Below are 21,571 nucleotides of genomic sequence, written 5' to 3'. Positions count from 1 at the left end.
TTGCTTTTGCGAAAGGCTTCTTATGACATTGTTTCCTGTGAGTTTTAATTGGAAGAATTGAAACCAAGATGAGAACACCCTCAGCTTGGAGGGGAAACCATTATGGAAGTAGTTCCCTAATACCACCTTTTTATCCTCTCCGCTATCCCGAGAATGAGTTTAGACTGAGATTATATTTCTTACTTCTATTTTCTTACTCATTGACTTTTTCCTTTTTAAAATACCATACATATTTTTACACTAATAGGTGCTTTGTGCCGTTAAATTTCCACAAAGCACCTAAGTACAGCCATCCTCAGAGACAGGATAGACCAATGACCTGACTAATACAGCAGTTCTTACATTTGTATAATGTATGGAGCATATTTCTCCTTCTTTTAGCATACTAAGTAGTCTTATTGAGCTATAACATAATATAAACGTACATGTGGAGGCCTGTAAAATGTTTACAGAAAAGTCTCTCTGTGTGTGTCTCACATACTCTCTCTCTCTCTCTCTCTCTCTCTCTCTCTCTCTCTCACACACACACACACACACACACACACAGAGTGATATTCTCTTCAGCCTTCTCTCTTTGCCCTCTAAAGGTCCTCCATCCCTTCCCCTTCTTGTTGTCCCTGCCTTAATTTCATCTAGTCTTTCAATCCCTTCCCTATTCTCTTTGCTTGCTTCACCTTCAGTCAAATATTGCCTCCTTCCTATTCCTTCCAGTTCTACCTAATTGCTGCTCTCAGTCCCACCCTGTAAGGAAGGTTCACTGGCTCTATTTTTCCACAGCAAGTTGGGTGGCTTCCTTGTGACTACATTTGTGATTAGATAACCTTGTCACGAAGCAGCTGCATCCAAGAGATGCCCAGCCAGAGAGAAATACTCGCTTGTCCCATTTTTCCCTTCCACTTCTCCCAGTAATCTGTCTCTCGTGAGGTTGTTGTGACTCTGAGGACTGTCCCTGGAATGCCAGAGGTTGGGGTGAACCTGGGCATATTTTCATTAATCCGAGGGTAACTGTTGATACTCAGACTTTCTAGAACTGAGATGTTAAAAACAGGATTTTTCCTTCTGAATGGGCATTTTTGCTGCAGATCTACTTTTCTACAATGCTTCTGGGTTGGAAGATTATATCAATCCTCAAGTCAATTGCCTTCACCCAAAGGGAGTTCTTAATCTGATTATCAGCACAGTTACTGACAGTTAGGTATTGCACAGATAAATGAGATTCCTGGGATGGATTTTATGAGGCCTGTTCAATATTGTATTGAATATGTAGCCAACTTTGAATGTAGAAGGGAGGGATAGGTTAATAGAGCCACAGCAATTCTGTGGGGAGGAGAGCTGGTCTTGTGGTAGCAAGCATGACTTGTCCCCATAGCTAAGCAGGGTCTACCCTGGTTGCATCTGAATGGGAGACTTGATGTGTGAGCACTGCAAGATATTCCCCTCAGGGGATGAAGCCACTCTGGGAAGAGCAGAAGGTTTCAAGTTCCCTCCCTGGCTTCTCCAAGATAGGGCTGAGAGAGATGCCTGCCTGCAACCTTGGAGAAGCCGCTGCCAGTCTGTGAAGACAATACTGAACTAGATGGACCTATGGTCTGACTCAGTATATGGCAGTTTCCTATGTTTCTATGTTCTAACACCACCACCCCATTTCTTCCTTTTTTAAAAAAGAAAGTTGCCTTCTTGCCCTTCTCAAGTTTGTCATTGTAACCAATTTTAACTTTTTATAACAATTACCCTAAGTATTATGATAGCCACCAAATGGCTCAATGGTGAAATGGCTTGACTACCAAGCCAGAGGTTGCCGGTTCGAATCCCCACTGGTATGTTTCCTAGACTATGGGAAACATCTATAATGGGCAGCAGCGATATAGAGAGATGCTGAAAGGCATAATCTTATACTGCACAGGAGGAGGCAATGGTAAACTGCTCCAAAGACAACCACAGGGCTCTGTGGTCGCCAGGAGTTGACGCCAACTCGATGGCACACTTTACTTAGTATTATGATAAGCATATGATTGACATAGCTTTCTATCTCCGCTGTTTGAGGCGATGCTACTAAGGTCCTTGTTTGCCTCAAGCTCCAGCTGCTACCAAGTCCCAGGAATAAGTAGCCAAATCTCTACTTGGCTACTCACACTAAATCAGAAACATTCTGAAAGCAATAGTGGTCATCTGCTCATCACAATATATGTGATGTGTTCACCACCTTCTGCTATAGGCTCAGGTGCCATTTCAAAACCTCAATAACTATCAATTATCAAGAGCCCAGCCCATTATAGGTCAGGTTACCCCCTTGCTTTGCCATCCACTTTGGTCCCCAAATTGCTTCTGGGCACAATTCAAGTTGTTACCTTCAAGATTGTTACCTTCAAAACCCTTTATCAGTTTGTGGACTATAACTTGTATGTGAACCATCACCACCTCTTCAGCTGCCCAGGAATTGAGATCTTTAGCTGAATCTCTGCTCTGGGTCCTTCCCTATCAGGCGTGGTGGTGACCTGGGACAGTTCATTTTCAGCAGTGACCCCCCAAGTTCTTGAATGCTATCCCTATGGAGGATTGGCAAGAGCCCCCCCCCACCCGGCTGCATTTTGCAACTGAACAAAAACTTCTTTGCTTCAGCAGGCATTGACCTGACGATGTTCTATGACTGCTTAACTGCTGGTTTTATTTGTTGCTGAGTTGGTTTTGTTCTGTTGGTAAAATGGTTAACTGTGTTTCTTGGCTGGTTTACACTGCTTTGGACAGTCTGTGGAAGAGTGGTTTATAAGTGTAAATAAAAAAAATCTCCAGTATATCCAGCTGCCTGCTTGTCTGCTTCTCATGCTGAAGGCATTGTCCTGTCAATCTGCCTTCTCATTCCAAAAAACCCTGTTCTGAAATGAGTATTGCCTGCATGCCTCAAATAATTAGTCTGCTTGCTTTAGTGAAGTTCATATGAACTGTGGTACTACTTTTGTCTTGCACTTGTGCTCCTGGGACTGTACTCTTAGATCAAATAACTAGGCGTTCATTTAGATATGTGTGCGTATGTCTGTGTCTGTGTGTGTAGAATATGTAATCCGATATATTATTGTAGAACTATAATACAATTTAAAAGATTTTATTCCAAAGTCAATCCACTTCTAATGTTTCAATACAAAATATTGCTTACCGAGACTTCTTGAAACTTCTGCTTTCATTGATTACTTTTTATCATCATCAAGCAAGGGAGATGAATTCAAAATGTTCTAAAAATGGCCTTACAGCACTGGTTACTTAATGTTATGTAAAGAGAGTCTTCCTTCCTTCCTTCCTTCCTTCCTTCCTTCCTTCCTTCCTTCCTTTCTTATTCGATTTCTATACCTCCCTTCCAAAAATGGCTCAGGGCGGTTTACACAGAGAAATAACAAATAAATAAGATGGATCCCTGTCCCCAAAGGGCTCACAATCTAACAAGAAAAACAAGATAGACACCAGCAACAGTCACTGGAGGTACTGTGCTGGGGGTGGAGAGGGCCAGTTTCCCCCTGCTAAATAAAGAGAATCACCACATTAAAAGGTGCCTCTTTGCCAAGTTAGCAGGATTTATACATACTCTTTTCTTTTTTTAGCTATGCAGCCTTGGAATTTCATGTGCTTCCAGTCTCACCCACCAAGAGTGTCCGTTATCCTACCTCTCCTCCACAATGTACTCAGAGGCTGCTCTATAGTAAAACATGGTGTGATGGCCACCTGAGGGGGTAGATGCTGGGCTTCATTAAGGGCAGGGAATAGGAGAATAAGAATAGGTGCACCCGTACCCAATGAAGACACGAGACAATAGATATGGAGAAAATAGGCCATAACTTTATTAATCAACAATATTGATTGATTGATTGATTGATTGATTGATTGATTTATATACAGAATTTATATACTGCCTAGTATAAAAATCTCTAGGTGGTGTACAGAATTAAAACATAAAATATAACACATTTAAATCCATAAGATAAAAATTAGCAAGAGAATTGGCGCTCCACTCCCAACAGTGCGGAAACTACAGGTATGCTGTCGCTGTGCAAGTCCAGCCTAAACACTTGGGCAAAACATCTTGGCTCCAGGCAGCATTAAGTCTATGGCCACTTGCTGCCTATCTTAGCCCACCTAATGTGCAGGCACCTGCAGTAGGTTTTCAGTCCCCAAGCTGCCAAGCCTTAGAGGGTAGCAGTTTGGAGTAATCCATCAAACAGGGCTGCCTGAGCCACCAAGCCTCAAGAAAATGGCAAGGACTCCTCCTAATGCCAAATGCGTGCCTGCAAGGTGCTCACCAAACCTAGCCTACCCAAAATAAACCACACTGTACCTGCCATTGTGACAAAGGAATTAACTAACTAGGGCCCATAGTGCAAGGTAGGCGGAAAAGGCCCTCAGACCAAAGCCAATGTACCAAGGGTCAAAAAATTCCACCTGGTTACCAAAACGGGCAACCAGCCAAAGCCCACACTATGGCCAGGGACAGGTGGGTAGAGTCGCTTCTCAAGCCAGACTGCCTGGGAGGAGAAGCTGAACCTGAAACGGTCAGCAATTCCCACCCCCTCCCAGGCCAGCCAACCAGTTGCTGACCTTAGGATGCCTCGCGCCTCATACACAGCCTGGGGCAAATAACGCCCCCCTCCAAGCTGGGGAGAATGGACATATTCTGAGCCATGGGAATGGCTCTTGAAACCTATAAAGAAGTTCTGTTGAAATGAGCATGAAGAGTGACCAGCTGTGCTCACTAGGAAATGCTGCCCCAGCCATGGGTCCCCAGATGTTGCCGGGCTGTAACACCCATCATCCCCAGCTAGTACGGCTGAATATACTAAAACACAGTATGTTCTATGCTTCAGTTTACCAGATGCTTTTTACAGTACCTTGTGGTTTAGTTGATAAACGACAGCCTTAAAGCGAATATGGAAATGTATTATTATCTAATTATAATAGAATTCTGGGCCTTTTAAATAAGGACTGCGTATTTGATTGTTTGATTGAATTGATTGATTTATATACTTTGCTTAAGCAAAGTTTTATCTGGTGGTCTGGACAATTTGAAACATTAATTTTTACCAAGTTGTCTCTAAATTGACACAATAAGTCTTCATCTTCTAGAATTATATCATTAATGCAGCCTTACATTTCAAACGCTCTGATCCTACATTTTTTCCACTAGGTAATACTTGGTGTATATACATACAAACTTAAGCCAGGCAGCTGATGGGTAGAAACTAGTGCTTTACTGAATTTTTGCTCTTGGACACTTTCAAGGCAAGAAATGTGCTGTGAAGGAGTGCAGAAAGTAATAGTGGAAACGGATTTTGGGATATTTTTTTCATGCTTGTTGTCATGATCCGCTGCTGCTTCAGTGCCATTTTCTAAAAGCTGTTTGTTTCACCTTCGCAAGTGGCCCCTGCCAAAGTCTCTAGGACATCTGCACTCAGATACATGTTCAAATCTGGATTCCAGTGCACTTCCAAATATGCATCAGGGTGGCTCTTTCTGTTTTGATATCCTGCTCTGTGGCAATTTCATTGTCAGAGTGTGCAAAATAGGGAGTGTCAGCTCAATTGCCAAGGCAATGGAGATGAATTATTTTCTCCTCATGAACACTTTTGTACTATTTTGAGATCCTCCTGAAAAGTACTAAAAATGACAGGTACTTTTCATAGGGTACTGAAATATTTGTGAAACCTATGCCCCCAGCTAGAACTAACTAGTAGGAACACAAGAGACCTTGCACACTGTTCTGCACAATTTGTTGGCTAAATTTTGTAAGAAGGGTGGGGTTGACTTGATTTTGACCTCCAATTGAGGATTTGATTAGCTATGTTGGATGATAAGTAATGCTCTTTGACACTTTCCATTGTCAAATGGGTGTTGTCCCTACAAATCCTTCTCAAATTTTACAACTCAAATTTGATGTATTTCATAATGATCAATAAGTACCATGTCTTTGAATGCAGGCTGGTACTGCTTACTATATTTGTTTAGTGCCTCTAAGAAAGCTTTATTATAAATACATCTGAGTAAATGTAGGCTTTTAACATTATTAGTTTATCCAAGGATTAACGGAAGACCTACATTTAGGCTGCACTGTCTCAGCTGAAATTTTAGAGTGTACATGCTGGCCAATGATTGCTAGGAAAAAGGAGAAGACAGGTTACTTAACATCTAAACTACTTCAGTTTATTAAAGATTTGTCACTGATAGAATTTAGGCAGCCTGACTTGCCATGATGGCTTACTCAACTGCTTCTTCCTTTTCTGTCTGTGTGCGTGCACGTGTGTGTGCTTGTAATGGGAGATTTTGCCATCTGAAAACTGATCTGAAATCCATTTATGTGATTTGGTTTTACAGATTAGGAGGATCTTCTAATCACATTGTACTAAGAGATTTCTAATTTGAGTTTATAAAGGGAACTAAGCTTGGACACCTCCCAAAATGTACGATACTAACCAAGTGTGTTATTCTTGGCTCGTCTCCACCCAGTGCCTCCAACCTTATGAATATTTTGCAGCATTACAGGGCTATTGTAAATCATTCTGATTCTTTCAAAGGCATTATATATGTATGTATACACACACACACACACACACACACACGATTAGAGGTTCCATTAGGTAATATCCTTTAGGAGTCCAGAATTATAAATTGTTCTTCTGTTGGCTGTGCAAATGTATTAAAGTTCAAGAATTGTTTTTAAAGCTTTTTCTTTTCTAGGCTTTAGAGGGTGAGGAGAGATAGCATGCTTGTACATTGCAGTACTACACTTTAGGGACATTGTTTCACAACTTAGACGCGGAACCATCTACTAATAGCAAAATCTCACTTTATGTTTGTTTTAATGAAATAACAATTGTGTGGAGCCAAATACTTAATCTGTATTGCACTTGGCATTTCAATCAAATATGGATGTCTAACTCATAACTTTAGAACAAAAGTTATATACATTTTAATAGTAATATAAAGTGACAGACAAGGCTGCAGATCTCAGTTTTTTTAAAAAGGCCTCCTTTTTGTGTGTGGATTGCTTTTCAGCTGAGAAAATGAAGTCAGCACTGCATTTCTGGGCATTTTTCATTTTTCATTAGTAGATCAGTTCAAAGACGGAGACAAACTGCTCTTTCAGCAGTACCAGAATGTATAAAATAACTGCCGGTAAATTGCTGTGAACACAGCTTGATTTTTACAACTTCTCTACAACCTAGGGATTTATAATCACAATCAGCTAATGCTGACTTTCAAAATTGTTTAACATTTATAGACTGTATTTGTTTGTAAATCTTCTTAGTCCTCCTGGGAGCAGCTGAGCCAGAAGGCTTTTGTGCAGTGATCTTTATACCATGTAGCCTTTAGCCTCCTCTTTTATGCTCATTTTAAAAAAATGTTCTTGTCCCCTAGTGAAAAGATGGGATAGATTCCATTTGGATGGGTGAACCAACAAGGAAATCTAAGGGTAATGAAGAAATATCCGCAGTGCATCTGATGTGGTTACGAGGCTCAGATCCATAGAGATGACAAATTTGTGTTGCCCCAAACCCTTTACAAGACAAAAGACTACAGACTTTGCAATCTATAGTGGACAGTTTTAATATGGTGGGTCCTTAGTGGCTTCAGTGGAGCAGAAAATGAGAACAGCATATAAATGCATTGAACACTTTCCCACTGATATTTACTGCAATAATTTTGAAATTATTCTGTTTTGGGAATAGCACAACTTTAACTAGAAATTTAAAGTTCCTTCTGCTAATTACAGTGAAGATACTACTCACAGTCAACTTATGTAGACCTGTTTTGCTTCTCTGGATATAAAAAGCAAGCCATCCATGTATATTTTTTGTCTGTTGTGCTTTTGTGATAATATGTCTCCCTCCCAGTCTCTTCTGTCTACCATTCATGATTGTAATTGGCTGGTAACATTTTCAATCAAATGGTGTCAAACTAAAATGAGATGGAGTACCAAAGTCTTCACTCAGCAGACACACAGGGGGCTTCACCCATAATTTTACACCAAAATCTATAAATTCCATTTCAGATTGATCAATGCCCCCAAATTATCTTCTATGTATCCTCTACCTACTGCAACTGTTTTCCCTCCTGGGTGCTTTCCAGATTACACACTAACAGTTTAACTACATATCCACTAAGTGTGCTTCCATACTGCCTATGATTCAACCTCTCAGTTCCTGTACTGACAGCAAGGTGCCATTCACATATCTGATGTTTTCTTCTGGGTTTGATCTATGCGTTTCAGTGCTACAACACTGCATGTTCATTGCAAGAAAATAGCTGTATTTTCCCGTTTTAGCAGGGTTACAATGTTTTGGCAGTGTAAGTGGCGTGATGTGGATGGTTCATTCTGCATAGATGGACAATTTGTTAATATCGTGCCTTTCTGCTTTTGCATTTTAAAAAATTGCTGGTGCTCTTGTGCAATGGTGCAATGCTTCAATTTTATTTTTATTTGCTTGTCGCTCTTCTCTCTGATGCAAATTCAATTTTAATTATATTTATTTCACACCCCCTGCTGCTTTGTGCAAAGCCACTGAAATTTTATTTTTAAAACAACAACAACACATTGTCATGTCATTGGCAAGGGGGCAGACCCCCGCCCCTTCTGTGACCCCATTGGCCCAAAATAGAACAGGAAGGGGGAGCAGAGAATATGTTTCAAGGGGAATATGAACAGATTGTTGCAATAGACAGCAAAACATGTTGTAATAGACAGCAATATGAATGGCCACAATTCTACCAAGAACCACTGAAGCCACCCTTTATTCACTGTTTCAAACTGATACAGCAAGACGTCACACTTTACAACACTTTTTGCCGGCGTAGAGCTCCCAATCTGGAAAAAATTCTTCAGTGTTTCCCTGGGTTTAAGTACATTATCACAGAAATGGCAGTTTTGCATTATAGTAGCCATTGGAATTCAGCACCTTTTGCCTTAATTATAAACACTTTTTTCTATGTAAAATATGCATCAATTTCAGTTTCTACTTGGAAATTAAGCATTTTGGTAACAACTGGGATTTGATCTGAGTTTAAAGGATTTTTGATCTGATTGTCTCACACATGGCTTCAATTTCATTTATCAATTTATGTGGCAATACCTTATTATGACCAAAATGTAGAAATGTTTGCCTTTAATTGGCAATGCTCTAGGAAAACATCTGGTTGAAATGGAAAGAATCTGGTTTTTAATCCTCTCTAATAAAACGCTTGGTGTCCGTCCGTGGACGGACACCAAGCGTGTGTCCGTGCCTCCCTGCCCTGTTCTGTGCCTGCGCGAAGCGCAGGCCCAGAACAGGGCAAGGGAGACACGCTCTCCGGTACCCGGCAGCCATCTTGGGCGGCCAGAAGCAGCCGCCCCGAAGAAGCCGGAAAACCAGCGCCGGGGTAAAATGAGCGAGGCAGCGGCAGAGCCGCTGCCTCGGCCAAAAGAGATGGAGGCCGGGGGCGGAGCGGAGGCCACTTAAATATTTTTAAAAAGGCACCCGCAGCCGACGCCGCCGACCCTCCCTCCCAACTGACCCCCCTCCATTAAGGGCCAAATCGGCCCAGCCACTTGCCCCCGCAGCTTCCGCCGCCGACCAACCGCCCACCCACCCAGCTGCCGATATCTCCTTACCGCCGGCACATGTCCTCCGCTTGATCCGCTGATCAATTAACAGAAGGAGAGAGGTGCTCGCATGCAGAGCTCTACTCTCTTTAAAGTCTCTTCCCGAACTGGCGGTTTGGGTGGCAAGGACGCAAAGCGCCAGTTCGGGAAGAGACTTTAAAGAGAGTGGAGCTGTGCATGTGAGCACCTCTCTCCTTCTGTTAATTGATCAGCGGATCAAGCGGAGGACGTGTGCCGGCGGTAAGGAGGTATCGGCAGCTGGGTGGGCGGGCGGGCGGTTGGTCGGCGGCAGAAGCTGCGGGGGCAAGTGGCTGGGCCGATTTGGCCCTTAATGGGGGGGGTCAGCTGGGAGGGAGGGGGAATGGCAGCGGGGGGACAGGAGAGCCGTTACTAGGGCCCGCTGTTCAACGGGCCAAAATTCACTAGTTGTGGTAATAATCTGGAAGTACATGAAGGCTGCTCTTCTGGATCACAGAATCTGTATAAATCTAAGGTATTATGATTATAATAGTCTTCCCTTTCAGTAGTTGTCAGTAATATTTATTGTGTACAGAAATAAGAATATATTTAAATATCAGTGGTCATGATACAGTCCTGTGGATAGAGAGGTCATGCAGTCAGTCCCAAGAAGGCCCTCAAGTGCAGTCCATAAAGGCCATATCCTGCCACAGTACCATAGATATGTCACACTTTACATTACCTGTCAGGGGCATAGCTAGTACAGTGGGGGCCTGTGGTGCACTGGAGGGGAAAGGCAATGGATGCAGCTCCCAGGGGTGGAGTGTTCATGTTCCACTTTTAGAATGCTAGTTGCTCTCTCCTGGTCAACGGGCCTCCACCTCCAACATGGCCATTCAGCAGCCTGGGCCCCTTGTGCAAAAACTGATTCTGCCTAGAGTGAATAGGGGACCAACATGACTGCAGACCAGCACTCTGGAAACTTTGGCTACGGTTCTTGAAGAAAGGAACGCTGCCATACTTCTGTCAATAACTGGTGACTGGATTGCTGGTGATAATCTGTGGATGATTTGTTCAGTTTTTGGTGGCTTCATTTCTTACCAGTTCACAATCAAAATGCTACCAAAAACGTGATAGGTGACATGAGTACATTAGAAGATAACTGCTCTGCTTCATTCCCAGCTTACAATATCTAGTTTTGTACCACAAGCAGTGATCTGGAGAATGTTAGCTTCAAGGAGATACTCCCCTTAAGGGGTGGGGCCCCTAATGAAGGTCTCAGGTTCACTCCTTGGGATTTCTAGGTGAGGTTGGGAGTAACTTCTGTCTGAAACGTTGGAGATGCTGCCAGCGTAGACAAGACTAAGCTAGAGGCACCAATGGTCTGACTAGTATAAAGCAGCTTCCTATCTTCCAAAGAGATCCACATGCCTCTGGTAAGTGGGATAAGCCACTTTCATCAATTTCCCAATACTTTCCATTGGTTGAATTCTGTATATATATCTAAACAGGCTCTTCAGTTTTCAAAGAACTCTTCATCAGGTTAAACTGAATGTTTGTAGCACCGTACAGCTGCTTTATACATTACCTGAAGTGTCTTAAATTGAATTATATAGATGCTTTTTCACATTAGGCTTGTGGTAGTTCTTGGTAATAGCTAAAGAAAATATGTACAGGGGATGTGGACAGATGGAATGGGCAAAAGCACTTCTATAGCTTGCAACATACGGGAAGTTGTATAACTTGTGAGATATGGGAAGAATGATAAAAACTTGGTCCTGTGCCATCCACTAAATTGCCATTGATTTAAGGGGACCCAAAGAGGTCTTCAGATGGCCTGGCTTACTTGAAGCAAGGTTGACGTTATCCTAAGAACAGGGGTTCCTCAATAATAGCACATCAGTTATTTATTTATTTATTTATTTATTTATTTATTTATTTATTTATTTATTTATTTATTTATTTTTATACAGTTTTGCAGTGCTCTCTCTGACAAAGTCCACAGCACTATCTCTTCTTTGCCTTCTGGCTAAGCACCAGAAGGCATAATGGGCCAATAACTATTTTCTCATTAAGAGTAAATTAATCTTGGAGTCTTCATCAGTCTAGCTAGGGGATAACTCTCACAGATTGTGTAAGGTGACCATAGAAGGAGGAGGTGGGCAAGACCAATAGGGTTAAAAAGTGAAGACTTTTCATGTTGTTCTTTGTGAAACCACAAAACTTGCAGAAAATGTTTCCTGAAAAATAACTTGAGTCCTCTTGTTTCCTGGCATGCCAAAATGAAAATAATGTAGTCAGCAGATTCAAGAGGAAGCAGTGGCTGAGGTTATTAAACAGGAACATAGATGTGTACATGTCTTTGAAGGTTTAATGCTGAAGTAATAAAAACTAACAAAAAAGGTTATAACCTCCCCCTCATGACAAAGAGGGACAAACAAGTTTGCCTGGGTTACATGCCTTAATCCAAAATGCTGATTTGTACAAATAGAAGTGGCACATACTAACACTTTACAGTCTGATTGGCACTGTACACTCTGATTGCAGATGACTGCATCAGTGTGTCAGTTCTGTGACACTTTCTCATCAAGTGTGCTAGCATGGTTGATTGCTCTGCACAGTTATCTGGCTAGGATCAGTACTTGGATGAAGATGAAATGGTTGCAGCTCCGTTCAGAAAAGAATTAGGCTATATTGGAAAGTTCAGTGAACTAAGTAATTGAACACTGAATGGGCCAAGTCTCTCTCTCTCTCAATCTCTCTCTCTCTCTCTCTCTTCCAATTTTCTTAAGTGGCATGATACATTTGACATATACTTAAGGTTTAACATCCTTTCCTCACTGAAGATGTTGCCTTTGATTTATAGCTCTATATAACAGTTGCATGCATACAGAGTCAATACTTCCCAGATGTTTTACCTCACCTGATGCATAATTTAATTAATCATACATCTGTGTGCGGCCTCCCCTACACACCCCCATGTAGCCCTGCATACTTTGTGCATGTAAGCACCTGACAGGAGAGGCCAAAAGAGGTGAAGGAGAACCTCTTTCCATGCCATTTCCATCCCCTGTTCTGATGCTATTTCCAAGGCAGGGCGGGTTGTATAGGGAGTATAGGATAAACTGCTTCCTTCCTTTGCTAACTAGGCAAAAAGGCACCTTTTAAAAGTGGCGATTCTCTTTATTTAGCAGGAGGAGAGCAACTGGCGCTATTCACCCCCAGCACCCTCCTCCAGTGACTGTTGCTGGTATCTATCTTATGTATCCTTGACGTGATCCCAGTGTATTCACACCACTGGGATACACACCTGTGCAGGAGCCCATTTGGGAAGATTCCAAAGCTTTGTGTGGCACTCCTGACTCTGCCCACAGTGTGCATTTTTCCTCCTCTTCTCATTCCAGCAGGCAACATGCAGCCCCGATTGACAAGGAAGGCTGTGAGCTGGACTCCCTTGGGAGATGTTCTATTCGACCAGCACACTTGCGATGCATATTGCTAGTTACATTATGTGCATGTTGCGCTATCAGCACTCCTTATGGGAGGGGCTTGTTAAGACCAGGCCAGAGGACATGCAGGCTAAAGCCGAAGAACTCCAGAATAGCTCTGCTGATATCACCAGACAGCACATTAATACAGCCCACCATCTGATGGACTGAGAGTCAATAAATATGGCGGGTTCGATAGCCTTGCGTCATCACACCTGGCTTCGCTCCTCCACCTTGCAATATGAGACCAGGAAGAAATTTGAAGTTAGCCCCTTTGAGGAAATTTGAGTTCTCCCCTTCAGCACTGAAACTGATGACACCTTGGGAAAGTTATTGTTGCTTTTTTAAAAACTTGACTGCGAAGTCATTTGCAAGTCTTGACTACTCAGACTGGCTAGCAATCTAAGCCAAAGCAGTCCTAGGTACCTAACAGTGCCTATGGGAAATATTGGTCTCAATACAAACCCACTTGACAAGCGTGACTTCAAAAAGTCTTCAAGACCCACCACTAAACCTTACCAGCCTAGGGGGAAATCCAATACTCAATGCCCCAAACAGGGCAAGAACTCAAAACAGGGACTTTGATAACTTGGACACTCCTGCACAAGCATCCATAATATCTCATTATCTGGACAATTGGAGGCTCATAACTGTGAACAAATGGGTGCTTTCCATAGTTCAATTGGGCTATGCCATACAATTTCATACCCCCACCCCCGGTTCATGGGTATATGATCCACCACTCCAACCCCCGCTCTACAAGTGGAGATGGTGTCACTTTTGGAAAGAGATGTGATAGAACCCGACTCACCAGCCCTCCAGAGGGGCGCTTCCTATTCCAGATATTTTCAAGTGCTGAAGAAGGATGGAAGAATTAATCCTATCCTGGATCTCTAGGCACTCAACAAGTTCGAACAGACAACCAAATTCTGCATGAGCATCCATGATCCTGCTCCTGGTGGGAAACAGATGGTTGGTCTGTTTCCCACCAGGAAAAAGAGCCCCTGGTGGCGCAGTGGTGAAACTGCCGCCCTGTAACCAGAAGGTTACAAGTTCGATCCTGACCAGGGGCTCAAGGTTGACTCAGCCTTCCATCCTTCCGAGGTCGGTAAAATGAGTACCCAGAATGTTGGGGGCAATATGCTGAATCATTGTAAAACCGCTTAGAGAGCTCCGGCTATAGAGCGGTATATAAATGTAAGTGCTATTGCTATTGCTATTGCTATTGGTCGCCATTGATCTAAAGGATGCTTACTTTCATGTCCAAATCCGTCCAAAACACAGGAAGTACCTTTGATTTATGGTAGGCCCTTGAGTCTACCAATACAAAGTCCTACCCTTTGGGGTCTCCACTGCCCTGAGGGTGTTTACCAAAGTGATGGCTGTGGTGATCACTCATCTCTGTCACCTTGGTCTGGAGGTATACCTGTACTTGGGCAATTGGCTTTTGATAGCCAGGTCCAAGGACAAACTGGAGCAGGACTGAAGTACCCTTCTGCTTACCCTCAAAGACATAGGCATCTATGTCAAAGATTACTCCTGAAAGGTCCATACTATTTATAGGACCCTTTTGATTGCAACTGAACCTTCCAGAGGAGTGGATGCCCCAGCTGCTGCATCACGTAAACATGGCCCTTTCAACCCCTATGAGGACTGCGCACCAGGTACAAATTTTACTGGGTCTCATGACCTCTTGTACCAGTGCTGTTGCCCATGTGAAACTACACATGCACCTTCTGCAATTTTTGAGGAATTTCAATCTCCTCTATGGCTCCCCGGAGCAGCTTATTCATATACCACAAGCTGTTTGAAACTCTCTCCTGTTGTGGTCCTTTTGGGGGAAACCTGAACACCAGGATTCCCTTCCAACCACATTTTCTGCAGACGATTGGACACTTCCAATGAAGGATGGGGAGCCCATTGCCTAACTTACAAAGTGAACAGGTCTTGGAGCAGCACTCAGAAGCAACTCCAATTAAATGTGCTAGAGCTATTGGGTTGCTTCCTGGATTTGAAGGCCTTCAGGCCGATGTTACAGGGCAAAGTACTCCAACTTGTGATGGACAACACTATGGCCATCGCATATGTGATCAACCAGGGGGTATTATTTCATGCCCACTATGCGGCCTGGCACTGAAGCGGTGGGAGTGGTGCATCCTACATGGAATTCCCCCCATTGCTATCCACATCAAAGGGGCCAACAGTGTGGAAGCCGATGAGCCACGCACTGCATCATTCGGACACTCATGAATAGAGCGTGTCTATGACCTACCTGTTACCCATCTTCCACACATGGGGCTTCCCACAAGTGGACTTATTCACATCGGAGGAGAATGTGAGATGCGATCTGTTCTGTTCAAGGGCAGCCATAGGTGCCTGCTCCATGGGGGACATCTTCCTCGTTCTGTGGAACAAGACCCTATATTACCTATTTCCACGCGTGGTATCCTATCATGTTGAAACTTTCCAGGGGCAGATCCCAATCCCTAATGGATGCTCCAGACCTGCTGTCCATGCATCATGGATGAATGTTGCATCCCAACATCAAGATGCTAAAATTCACTCCACTGTGTGGAGAATCTACTAGAGTGGTAGCTTGCTCAGCTGTCAACCTATCAGGCATCTCCATGACTGAGATCCGGAGGGCTGCCACCTGGTCTTTGGACGACCATTAAACACTATGCACTGGACCTTCGGTCCTCCAAGGATGCACATTTTGGGAGGGGTGTCTTGAAGCATGTTATATCCTAACAGCGCATGAGGTAAGTCCAAGAAACCCTCCTCCTGTAGGAGCTTGCTAATCGCTTAGTGGTGTGAATACAATGGGATCACCTCAAAGATAAACAGGTTGATTACCTGTAACAGATGATCCTTGAGTGATCCTAGGTATTCACACATCTCACCCTACTTCCTCTCTTTCTTGGAGGTTGTGCTCCGGGCAACATCTATGTTTTTACTTACCTGTTCTCTCACTTACCTTCTCCAGTTCCTCTTATGATGGTCACTGAAGTCCAGGAACTGAGGAGCGCAGCGCTCCACCTGATGGATTTATGCACACCATGGGTGGAGTCAGGAGTGCCGTGCAAAGCTTTGGAAAATCCCACACGGGCTCCTGTGCAGGCGCATATCCTAGTGGTGTGAATACCTAGGATCACTCAAGGATCATCTGTTACAGGCAAGCAACCTGTTTTTCTTTTTAGATTGTGAGCCCTTTGGGGACAGGGATCCCCAAAATGCCTTTGGGTACCAGTTGCAGGGGAGTAACAGCAGGAGAGAGGGCATGCCCTCAACTCCTGCCTGTGGCTTCCAGCAGCATCTGGTGGGCCACTGTGCGAAACGGGATGCTGGACTAGATGGGCCTTGGGCCTGATCCAGCAGGGCTGTTCTTATGTTCTTATGTTCTAGGGATCCATCTTTTTAAAAAAATTTATTCTCTATGTAAACCACTTTGAACACTTCTGTTAAAAAGTGGTGTGTGTGTGTGTGTGTGTGTGTGTGTGTGTGTGTGTGAATTTATTTATATAACAACGATTATATTTGTTGTTAAGAAGCATGGGAAGAAATAGAGAGACAGAGGAGCCAATCTCTGTTGCTTCCTCTGTCATGCTTTCACCACATTGTTTTATGAATCTCTACTTGTATACATGAATTAGTAACCAAATCATTCTGCCAACACCTGCAGCTGATGTGTCATTAAAAAAAATAATACAAGAAGCCACAGGACTGTGGTGATAGCCATTTATCTGCAGGGCACATAGATCAATTTTAATTATTCAAAATTTAATAGTAGCTATGGGTTTGTGTGTGTGTGGTGGTGGTGGGGCTGTTATTGAACCTGATTGTGGTTCAGTAGTGTGTCTTGTCAAGACACACACACACCACACTCCATGGTAGATGTGGAACTTCAGTTTAGGTCTTTCAGCTCCAAGTCCAAATTTCTTATCTTTCCCTTTAGGATCTCTGTCATTTGTACAAAGATTGCTAGCAGTTCATGATGGGCTATGTGGCCACTTGATGAAACAGACAGTATGTTCAAATTTGATGACTGAAAACTTGATGATGCAAATAGTGTGTTCTAAATGTAAAATTTAAAAAAAATCTCACACAGGTTGATTTTGGAACCAATTAGTTGAGGAAATGGAAAATATCAATAGTTTCAACAGGGTTCTAGGACTGAGTCAGTTTCATGGTTCATTGGGTGGCTGTTACCTAGAAGAAAAAGGAATGCATGTTGTGGCATACCTGTTTCTCTTGGGTAATAGGTATATGTGAACCATGAAGTTGGAGTCCCGGAGAAAGGGGTATACAGCTACATGTTCATAGATTCCATGGTCTCTTCACTGCTGGCAGTCAAAACTGGCTTTAAAGTTAAATAATATGAATAGTCCTAAATGAGGGCCCCAAGGAGTCAAACTGCATTAATTTTGGCTAACCACATACAGGATGCATGTGGTTAATTGTCTTCCTGAAAATCAGGATATAGGCCTATGGATTGATGGGAGATGAAAGAAGGGAAAACCACACTGACTTCCTCTCCTGCATAGTGTGTTGTGGCAGTGGGCTATCAATTAAGGAACATAAGAAACTGTCTTATACTGAGTCCACTAATCCATCTAGTATTGTCTACTCTGATTGGCAGTGGCAGGAGTCTCTCCCAGCCCTACCTGGTGATGCCATGGAATGAATCTGGGATCTTCTGTATGCAAAACAGATGCTTGACCACTCACTATAGTTTCATTTTGCAGGACTGGAATTTTGTAGATCCCAGTAGATATTCCCATGCAGTGGTGTAACCTCAGGGTGCATTTAGAAAGCTCATTGAGTATAATCATTATTTCTATCCATTATATTTTTTGATTTAGGCAACAAAAATATTATGGGCTAACCCACTAAGACTGGCCTTCCAAGCCATGCAGCCAGCATTGTTGTCATGATAACTCACCTGCCGGCTGGTCAGTTGGAGAATGATTGACATGAGTTTGCCTGCTCTTGAATTAAGTTATCTGACTTTAACATGCTGCTTCTGGACCTAGTTTGTACTATAGCAGTGGAAGTGGCTATGGCCCAATAGGCTACATCTCCCCCTTACTATGTGCTGCATGGCTGTTCCATTGTTGGGGCTTCTGGAGTTAGTCCATCATGTGCTTCATAATTATAATATTATTTATGTATCAAATGTCATTCGGAAACATCTTTTCACACCACCACCAGGTAGGAAATTTCCCCCACCCTGTTTGCTGTAGTGGAAGGCTTCTGAAACTATCTTTACAACGTTTCTGCTAGGAAAGAAAAGGTAAAGACAATAGAAAAACATGAAGGTTTTGAGAAATTAAAAGTAATACCTTATTCATAACTGCAAGATGTGTTTGATTGAGAGACATTGACATTTTTGAAGCATAGGAGTGGAAAATGGAAATGGAAAGATCTAATTAGTGTACATACAGATCATGGGCTTTTCCTTTTATGCCCCATGTGATGTGTTGGAACACCAAAATAATTCTTTGTCAGCCCCTAATCTAAAGTACAGAAATGCAAATACATTTCTAGACTGCAGTACTGTATTTCAATCAATCTGCATTTCAAATCAGCTCCCCAAGCAAGCAGATGTCCCCATGATGTTTTTAACCTCTACCTTTCCTCAGCAGTCTACAATACATCAGGGTTTCCCCCATCCCCACACCAGATTGAAGTGGGCCCTCCTTATGGGTTGTAGTATACAGATCTTTGCATGTCAGATAAAAATTTAAGATATTTTAAAAATGTACTTATTGATTTTAAATATATATATGCTGCCTTCTCTGAAACTGATCTACACTTACTTTAATTCACAAACACAACTAGTCTTCTCATACACAAGTGCTTCTTGGTTCTCCTTGGAAATTGTTTAAAGAGCAAGTTGTCAGGAATTAAAAGGATGAGTTTTCATAGATAGTATTATATGTATACATGTGTGGATTATTTATATATATTTAAACACACACACAACATATACACACCCCTACAAACCTACAGCCTTTCAGAATTAAATTTTGATTATTCGTTTTAAAAACCCTACAAAAAGATGTAGGATGTGGCTAATGAATAATTAAATAAAATATTTGCAGTGTATGTGAGGGAGAAGCAAGAATTGCAGTACTGCAGCATCTAAAGCTAAAGGCATCTGGGCTTTCCCATTTTGGTAGCAAATAGGGGGAATTATGGGTTCATGGTTTGCTTCATGTTAGGAAGACACCCCTCCATCTGTTCTCAGTGCAGCCTGTTTCCAATTTAAAGCACAGATTTCAATGCAAACATCAATTTCTTCCCCCTGTTTTATATGCAAAGTGAGCCTTATGAATCACAGTGACACTGCTACTGGGACCCCTACCAAATTTCCCCCCCAAATTCACAGGCTTTTCATGTGAATACCTGCTTACAGTGGTATACAATGGACAGCTTTGAGAAGAAAAATTGATAATCTTCACGGAAGAGTAATTTGAATGAAATTACACTTGACAGCCTGTCTCCAAGCAAGCAAGGAGAGCAAGGGGAGCCTTAGCTAAGCTCCCAGGACCTGCCTAAACCAGTGCTCTTGGAGCTTCCCGGGGAAAATAAATCCAGTTTCCCCAATATCTGTGTGAGGCTTTTGATTAAACCTGTGCAGCTGTTTCTAGTGAAGAAAGGTAACCATGGAAGAAAATATGGAAGAGGGACAGACACAAAAAGGTATTGTGATGAGCTGGTTGTTTGTTTTTTCTGTGAGAGTGGGTTAGTTACCTTTTCGTTTGTGCTCCCTATCTGTGCATGCTGGTGAGAATCCTCACATAGATGGGGGAAATGGTTTATCGTTCCTTTTTTTTTTTTTGGTCCATTTTGCTCTGTGCAACAAGATAGAGGATTAAGATTTGCAAAACTACTTACAAATATTCCAGGCTTAAGGAATTCCTAGCACAGTTCTATATGTAAAATACAAACACTGCAAGCATTTCATGTGAACTGTTTCCCAGACCAGTCTTTGTTAACCTTCATTTATTTCATGTTTTCACGCTTGTCTAGCTGGGTCAAGGGAGCCCAGTGTGAACTATGAGAGAGCCACTCACACACAACATTTGTAGCTAGCTTCATTTAGAAATCTAACAAAGTGACCATTATTAACACCTCTGAATGGGTGTCCAGTCTCAACAAAGGCACTGAGTATATTTTGTAAATTTCTGGTAGTACCGCCTATATTTCTTTCTGTCTTGCCTCTTTCTCTTGCTATCTGCTGAAGAGCTTCGTTATGTGGTGTATAGTGAGAAAAATGGTTGTAAATGTTGAAAGATTGCAGGTTGACATTTCTTTTCTTTCTGATGGTGCACATTGCCTTTTGTGTCTCAATATAATAAAGCTAAATAAAGGTATTGATATATTAGTTTACGTATAATCTCTAGAGAGCATTGTGTGTACCTGGACTCTTTAGCGTGTGCTACCCTTTTAAAGGACACTCCATTCTTACTGCCGTGCTATATACCAGTTGATAGCACTGCATTTTACACGGTTTAATGTTTCTTCTCCCCACCTTCATCACCACAGTCTTGTGCTGTCGCATCCGTGGATTTTCTCTTGCTCTGTGCATTCCATGATTACTTAGCCATATTGAAGAAAGAGGATATTTTGTATAGCCAGTGTAGAAATAATGCTAGCACATTTAAATTACATGTGCTTTGCAGGCATAATTTATCTTCAAATAGTTTTCTGTAATTGAAGATGGCTTTGGGAGTGGATTAAAATGCTTTCTACCTATTACATATAAACAACCAGTGTCTCTGTTCCTTCTATGTTCTGTCTTTTAAGTCTATGTTCAATCTGCTTGCTACATGTAGATGTCATGCTTTTCTCATTAGAACTGACCCACTTAGATTGCTACAGCCTTTCAGTGTTTACTAATTCTCTGTACCACCAATTGGTGTGTGTGTGTGTGTGTAATTAAAAAAAGGTTTTTCTATCAGAAATGTCTTGTATACATTGGCTTGTTTTTCCATATGACCAAAACACAGTGTGTGTTTTGAAAGCTGTTTGTAGTGCTAAAAGTGTGGTCATATGTGATTCCTTATTCTTTCTGCATAAGAAATGAGAAACCAGAGGCATGTATTATTTATTTTTGTGGTAATACACATTTTCTGTGGTAATTGTTTTAGCTTTTATAAAATCTCAGCTGTTGTGTGGTAAAAGAGCTCAAGATATTTGTTGCAAGAGAAAAATTCAGTGGAAAAGATTCTATCTGATCACTGGTTCCAAATGCTTAAGCTTCAGGAAAGTCTGGGCAAGCAACATGTCAGAATTGGGGACATCCTTGTAAAAAAATGGACATATTTACAATTAACAAGATATGTTATCAGTTAATGAATTCTTTTAACAGGTTAGCATAGACAGATTGTGTCACTATTTAAACGATGAGCATTTGGAATAGCCAATGACCAATCAAAATGGTGTGATTAATAGTGTGATTGCAACAGCTAACATTACAGATTCTTTTCCCATGCACAATATG

The 21,571-nt window shown here is 42.1% G+C and overlaps 1 protein-coding gene across 5 annotated transcripts in view; it reads left to right on the top strand.

The window, feature by feature from the left end:
* The window catches only part of GPM6A (glycoprotein M6A), a 313,262-nt gene that overhangs the window by 99,015 nt on the left and 192,676 nt on the right, over nt 1-21,571 (top strand). Inside the window, exon 1 of one of the 5 annotated variants that reach the window (XM_053251758.1) lies at nt 19,253-19,767. The exons of 3 other annotated variants lie outside the window; for them this stretch is intronic. In XM_053251758.1, coding sequence (XP_053107733.1) covers nt 19,731-19,767 — 37 coding nt within the window. In that variant the 5' untranslated portion in view covers nt 19,253-19,730. Of the gene's footprint in view, nt 1-19,252; nt 19,768-21,571 lie in introns of those variants that run through there. One more of the 5 variants, XM_053251762.1, reaches the window with a different exon arrangement.

This window comes from Hemicordylus capensis, chromosome 5 (genome assembly GCF_027244095.1).
Source record: "Hemicordylus capensis ecotype Gifberg chromosome 5, rHemCap1.1.pri, whole genome shotgun sequence".
Lineage (NCBI taxonomy): Eukaryota > Metazoa > Chordata > Lepidosauria > Squamata > Cordylidae > Hemicordylus > Hemicordylus capensis.
Note: the sequence above shows the minus strand (reverse complement) of the source record. Positions and strands in the feature narration are given on the sequence as shown.